This window comes from Eumetopias jubatus, unplaced genomic scaffold (genome assembly GCF_037043125.1).
Source record: "Eumetopias jubatus isolate StellerSeaLion01/CBP00866 unplaced genomic scaffold, mEumJub1_p1.0 scaffold_9, whole genome shotgun sequence".
NCBI classification, from domain to species: domain Eukaryota; kingdom Metazoa; phylum Chordata; class Mammalia; order Carnivora; family Otariidae; genus Eumetopias; species Eumetopias jubatus.
Genome location: NW_028274815.1, coordinates 113,863,045 through 113,869,913, shown reverse-complemented (window position 1 = coordinate 113,869,913; position 6,869 = coordinate 113,863,045). Strand labels below are relative to the sequence as shown.

Sequence of the window (6,869 nt, the reverse complement as noted above, 5' to 3'; positions counted from 1 at the left end):
TGTTGGCACGGGTGCTGGCCAGTTTCCCACACTCTCATCTTGTGCTTGGCTACGATATCTGCTACACACTGTCCTTTGGCCTGGCTGATCTCATATAAATCCTCTCCCGCTAGAATTCACTGCCCACAACCCTGCCAATAAAAGCGAGGCTCATCCCCACTGCAGAGAACTCTTTCCATCCCCTGCAACACGGCCATCTCCTTCTCTTGTGACCTGCCAGCCATGAAGTTTCTTTTCCTGTTTCTTGTCATCCTTCTGGCCATGGATCCAGTGCTCTCAGGTAACTTGGGTCTCTCTCAAGTGTCTGGGATCTTGGTCATGAACTTCTTGCTTTCCTCTCCCCTCCACTGCGGGCAGCACAAAACTTTTCCTCCTTTGATGGGGCTTTGCGAGGTTTCCCCAGGATCAGCTCACATCCACTTCTCTCCCTGATTCTTTTTTGCCAAGGTGGTGGGATGGTAGCTCTTTGGAGCACCTGACACTTAAGGGCAGGGTGGTATTCTGGTGGGACCTTGAGAGAAGGCGTATGGGTGACGGGGTTTGGTACAGATGGGGGACTTGTTGGGGGCTTTGGGGCATTAAGATTAGAGGCTGAGGGTGAGCTGTGATGGGGAGAAACACCTTGGGGTTGGAGTGGTAGGGGGAAGATTCGGATGAGCTGGAGGTAAGGTGCTGGGCTCCCCTGATGGTTTGGGGTGGCTTGGGGGAGGGGATGGGATTTTGGGTTGAGTGGAGGTGGTTCCGGGGGTAGACTGGAGCTTGGGCTGGAACTGAGAGTTGGTACTGAATAGTGCAGGGTGTCTGATGACTGCAGCTTAGGATTGAGGTTGGTGAGTTGATTAAATTTGGGTTTGGCTTGGAGTTCAGGCTCAAGGGGCATTGAGTTGGGTAGGGCTGGGATTTCTACCTAAGATTGGACTGGGTTCTGAGTTTGAATTGGGGGAATATGGTTAAGGAGGATTGGAGATTGGACTGTGGCTGGACCCAGGTGAGCTTAAGTTGGGACTAGGCTGTTGATTAGGAGCTGGGTCTTTTGAAATGAGGGTGAATCCCCTCCGACCCCTGATACTACAGGTAAAGTTTATTGTCCTTTCCCCATCATTCCCAAGCTCCATTAGAGGAGATCTTCATTGGCATCAGCTGATCCCAAAGTTAGGAGTAGCAGGTTGGGGGATGGGAAGACAGAGGGTGGGATGCCTGAAAAAAGCTTTCCTAAAAGCCTTGGAGTTCCCAAAGCTGGAACAATTATCTCAATTCCCTCCCCTCTCAAGATCACTTCTCCCTTTCCTGGGACTGGGTTCACTGTTAGTTACTCAACAGTCTCCCTTTCCCCCTTGCCCTCTTCCTCCTCTGCCTCCTCTCATCTTGCCACTTGAGGGATACTAACATCTGCTTAATGGTTGTTCCTGTGCCCAACAGCAGAGTGTTGGATGGATGGAAAATGCCGGTTGGTGTGCAAAAACGATGAAGACAGTGTCATACGCTGCGCAAATCGTAAACGGTGCTGTGTCCCTAGTCGTTACTTAACAGTCCAGCCAATGACAGTTGAAAGAATGGAACCCTGGACCGTTCCTCACACGCCCAAACCAGTAAAACAAAAGACCAGATCCAGACCTGGCAGTAGACATTATGGATAGAAATGGCTTTGTTTCAGGTTCCTTAGCTCCCACATTCCATTAAAACTCACAAATCTGTTTCTTGTGTCTGTCAATCATGAGGAACGATGCTCCAAATGTATTGAGGGCGGGGGGTGGTGGCTGATGGCAGGATGGGGGTTAAGAGGTAGCAGAGAGACATTGCTGGGGCTTGGCCACAGCAATGGGATGATAGTCACAGTCTTGAAGACAGTTCCTCATCTACCAGCTGCAGGGAAGGCTATTGGAGTGGGTTGAGGAGCACATCCGGGGAAGCCAAGAGGCTTAAAGGCACAGCTGGTCGAAAGAGGGGGAGAAGCGCTGGGTGGGAGATTTGCTCCATCTTGGGGGTGAAGAGGCTGGGGGTGGACAGGACGGAGTAGAACCCAAATCCTTGGGTTTCCTTGGAAGTTGGTTGAGATGCCTTTTGATGCTGGAGGCCCCACAGCCCCAAGGATCAGAAGGTTTCCAAGTGCTAAAAAAAGATAAAGCACATGAATTTACCCATTTATAAATGAGTTTGTTCACTCTTCAGTTCTTCCTTTCTTTCATGGATTTGATCACTCAGTCACCCCAGCTCTTCCGCTCACCACTGTCAGACTGCTCATATCCCCCTCCATGCTTCAGCTTCCCCAGCTGTGAGGTTGGAACCCTAGAATCTATCTCAGGATTGTGGGAAGTGGGAGAGGAGATAATGGAGCTCACCGTGCCCAGTACATTGTGAGCCCTATAAATGTTAGCTGTTGCTATTATTGCTCATTGCTTTCTGCAAGTATTTAAGGAATATGTGCTGTGTGCCTTCCAGCTGTGTTAGACTCTGAGGGACATAGAAGCCTGTCTCATTTGAACTAAGAATTTAGCCCGGGAGGAGACTAACCCATGGGGAATATTCGAGGATGCCGATCAGGCATCTAGAGGACCTGGGTGTCTTCCTTGCTTTGTTATCTCAAATCCTATTCCCTGGGCCCCATTCATCCAACACGGTTGTTCACCCCTGAACTGTGTTCTCTGCGGTGAGGTCAGATGCCAGGAGCGTTCTGTAAAGCATGGTGCTTGACATAGAGACGGATAGAAGGGGTTCACTCTGATCCATGGAGATAATTTGTTCTCAATTCAATATTTCTGCTCTTAGACTCTGGGAAGACACCTCTTCCTCTGACCCTGGTCCTACTCTGGGCATCGTCTGATTAAATCCCTCCCCATGGGGTTAGGAGTCAATGGGGGCAAGTGGAATATATCCATTTAGAGACGGTGCCCTCCTCTCCTTCCAAGACCATGATTTGAACAGCTGGAGCCTGGAATCCCCTGCCCAGAGAACACTTGTGCTTGCTTCCAGGGACCACGTGGGCTTTCCCCTGGAAGATGGGGCCCACCACGTGTGCACCTTAGGCAGGAGTACCACCAAGGGACACTCCTCTTTGAGGGGCAGGGGGCCAGCTTGGATGTTCAGGCTGGAGTGTCCATGTCTTGCATGAGAGAGTCCTCACAATGTGGGGCAGAGTTGGGGATGAGGGAGAAGAGCGCTGGGCTGTGGGCTGAGCCAGCTCCCCTCATGCCACCTCGTTCCCGCACAGAACTCTGAAGAACCCAAGCATTATAAATTCAAATCTGCTCTTTCAGGTCATTATGAAGGGCTATTTCACAAAGGGCCATGGGATAGATTTTATTTGTCCCACTTGTTAGCTTGATTCATAACTGTTAAATATGCAGACATACGGCAGATGAGCCTCCATTTACATTCCTGTGCCAGGACCCACAAACTTTGGGTTGTGTCTGGAATTTGGATCGTGCTCTGGTTCTCAACCCATCTCCAAGCTCCCTTCAGAGGCAGGGGCTGCTTCAGCTGTGCTTTCCACATTCTTGACACCTGTGTGATCGGGGGAGACTCTTAGGCTGCCCAGCAGAGCTACCTGGGTCCCGAGGCCCTGGGTGAGACCATCCAAAATAGTTCCTCACTGGCTTCTCTGCCTCCAGGTTTTCTTTGCATTGGAGTCTACTATCAGAGGGATTCTTTCTAGAAGATTCATCTGCATGTTACTCTCCTGCTTAGATGGCTTCTTTTGCTCCTTCCCGCCCAGGGTCGAGTCTGAAGGCCTTGGTGGCCCAGCTTCATCTCCCATGACTGCTGCTCACGGACCAAGCCTCTCCAACATTGCCTTTGTTCATGGTTCCCCTCTACCTCGTCCCCCACCACCAGGCTCATCTCTGTGATGAACTCCTTCTCACCCTCAAAGTGCAGTTGATGTCTCTACCCAGGAAAGCCTTCCACAAGCTCTATTTCTTAATAATAATAATACTAGTAGCTATAATAATAGCTCCCACTGTCACTCCTTCTGTGCCAGGCACTGTGCTTGCTGTTCATGGGCCTGAAGTCATCCCATTCTTGCAACAACCCGCTGGGTTTTTTTTTTTAAGATTTTATTTATTTGCCAGAGAGAGAGAGAGGGAGGCAGGAAGAGGGAGAATCCGGCTCCTGCAAGGGGCCTGATGTGGGACTCGATCCCAGGACCCTGGGATCATGACCTGAGCCAAAGGCAGACACTTCACCGACTGAGCCACCCAGGTGCCCCACAACAACCCTCTGATTATCCCTATCTTACTGATGAAGAAACTGGGACCTAGACAGATGGTATAACTAGCCAAGGTCACACAACAGTAAGATAGAGCAGGGATTCCAGCTAAGTTCTGATTGGCTTCATAAAGTGTCAGCCTTAAGCAGGGATGACTCATGTCACATTATTATATAATTATTTATTCAGAGCTCACTTCTCACCAATCCCCCAAACACACACATACTGGATGGAAATGCTTGGAGGTTGAGACAGCATCTTATTTACATCTGTATGCTAGGTGATGCCAGGTTCCAGGAATCAGCGTGGGGTCCTTCCTGGGCTAGAGGGATTGGAGGACTATGGGATCAGATATATTTGGCTCTGGCTGGCAGTGACAGGAAGGATGCTGAGCAGCTCCGGGGGCTTGCTCAAGTTGGTTCTCTTATTCACCAGTTAGTTTGCTCTCAGAAGACATAGATTTCATAGTGTGGGAGGGGGTCTGGGGACAGTTGAAGGGTCCCCCAGTACTGGGGCCTGTTCTTAATGTCATGCCCTCACCAAATTCATTCATTACGAGGCACTCAGTCCACAACGTTAAGAATCTCCTCCATGCTTGGGGCGCCTGGGTGGCTCAGTTGGTTAAGCGACTGCCTTCAGCTCGGGTCATGATCCTGGAGTCCCGGAATCGAGTCCCGCATTGGGCTCCCTGCTCGGCAGGGAGTCTGCTTCTCCCTCTGACCCTCCCCCGTCTCATGCTCTCTATCTCTCTCATTCTCTCTCTCTCAAATAAATAAATAAATAAATCTTTAAAAAAAAAAAAAGAATCTCCTCCATGCTTAACACGTGCACACAGAGACAACCCTGGGGCGTGATAGAATGGTGAGGAGAGAAAAAGGCTTGGAACTCACCATCGAGCCATGTGAAGTTTTTAGAAAGCACTTAACCCCGTGTCTGAGTCTCTGGACTTGGAGTCTGGGCATGTGAAATTTTGAAAATTCCCTCAGATTATTCCTTTGGGAGGTAAAGCTCCACCCCTTCCAAGTCCCCTGCCAGATTTCCTTCGTTCCTAATAGCCCCCAAACTGTGAGACTCCCTGAGCTGGGCAACTTCCCCTTATCTTCCCATTTCATGGGGGGGGGCGGCGGAAACTGAGGTCCAAGGAGGAACCGTAGCCTGCGTTCATAAGTAGGTTAGAGACAATGCTGGGATTAGGAAACAGTCTTCTCTGATTTCTGGTGAGGGGCTGAGGGGACGTGGAAGGGATATGACGTAGATATAGACTGTGAGTGGGGCATATAGTGACATGGGGCCAATGAGAGGCCAGGAGTTAGGAGCTGCAAAGCCCCTGACAAAACTGTGAAGCCCTTTCTTGGCCTCTCTCCCGGGGGAAAGGTTGAAGCAGGCTGGTCCGCCTGACCCACCTTCTCAGAGGCACACTCCGTACACCCCCCTTTTGGATGCTAATCTCGCAATGGTCCTTCTTCTCTGAGAAGATGGAAAAGAATCTTATCTCTGGGGGATGTGACAGAAAGGGTGTGGTTTTTGCTCTTGTAAATCTTCTCTGGTCAAAATTACATGGAGTAGATCCTTTTTATTCAATGCAAGGGCTTAGAATATCTGTGTGTGTGTGTGTGTGTGTGTGTGTGTGTGTGTGTGTGTGTACACATTAGACTTCGTATTAAACCCATTTGGACACAAGAGACCCTATGGGCCTACCACCAAGTTCAAGGCCTGGCAAAGACTGGGTGTTGATAACTGTTGGTGGAATGAAGGAGAGGCCCATGAACGCCAGGTTCAAAAGTTTGGGCTTGATGTTGAAGACAGTGGAGGGCCGTGCTTCCAGCTGTTATTATCCAGGGAGGTACCAACCTTTCCCAGCCCTGTCTCAGCGTGTGAAGAAGGCAGCTCTGTACCTCAGGAAGAATATGCGCTTGGAGCCATAGTGAGTGGAGTTTGAGGCCTCGCTCTGCCTCTAACAGTTATGGGGCCTTTGCCAGAACACTGTCTCTCTGAGCCTCTCTTTCATAACGCAAGAAGGAAAAATAGAGACGTCTACTTCAGAAGGTTATAGTAAGGAGGGCATGTATTGCATGGAGCACTGGGTGTTATACCCAAACAACGAATCATGGAACACTAGATCAAAAACTACTGATGGGGCGCCTGGGTGGCTCAGTCGTTAAGTGTCTGCCTTCGGCTCAGGTCATGATCCCAGGGTCCTGGGACCGAGCCCCGCATCAGGCTCCCTGCTCGGCGGGAAGCCTGCTTCTCCCTCTCCCACTCCCCCTGCTTGTATTCCCTCTCTCGCTGTCTCTCTCTCTCTGTCAAATAAATAAATAAAATCTTCAAAAAAAATTAAATTAAACAAACAAACAAACAAAAACCCCCAAAACTACTGATGTACTATATGGTGACTAACATAACATAATAAGAAAAAAAGAAGGTTATAGTAAACATTTAACAACTTAACATAAATCAAATGGCTCACAGTGGATGATTTGCAAATGGTAGTGGTTATTATTTTTATTTCTCTTTCCAGTCAAAGGATCATTCCTGTTTCGGAGACCTCAATACCAAGGGGAAATAATAATAATATTAATGGCTAACATTTACTGAATGCTTACTCTAGACTAGGAATTGCGTCTCTGGTTTCTATGTGTGCACAGCCTCCAAAAAAAAAAAATCT

General features: G+C 49.2%; 1 protein-coding gene across 1 annotated transcript; it reads left to right on the top strand.

Annotated features, from left to right (window-relative positions):
- The first annotated feature begins 222 nt into the window (after positions 1-222).
- Positions 223-1,637, top strand: DEFB119 (defensin beta 119). Its single transcript, XM_028118831.2, has 2 exons — positions 223-280; positions 1,420-1,637. The coding sequence occupies exons 1-2, from the start codon at positions 223-225 to the stop codon at positions 1,635-1,637; spliced, it is 276 nt and encodes a 91-aa protein (XP_027974632.2).
- Positions 1,638-6,869: the final 5,232 nt, after the last annotated feature.

Bases quoted from the DNA above. Each gene is read 5' to 3' on its own strand.
- DEFB119 (XM_028118831.2), top strand. From the start codon at position 223: ATGAAGTTTCTTTTCCTGTTTCTTGTCATCCTTCTGGCCATGGATCCA. The intron at 281-1,419 runs GTAACTTGGGTC...TGTGCCCAACAG, and splicing joins CATGGATCCAGTGCTCTCAG to CAGAGTGTTGGATGGATGGA.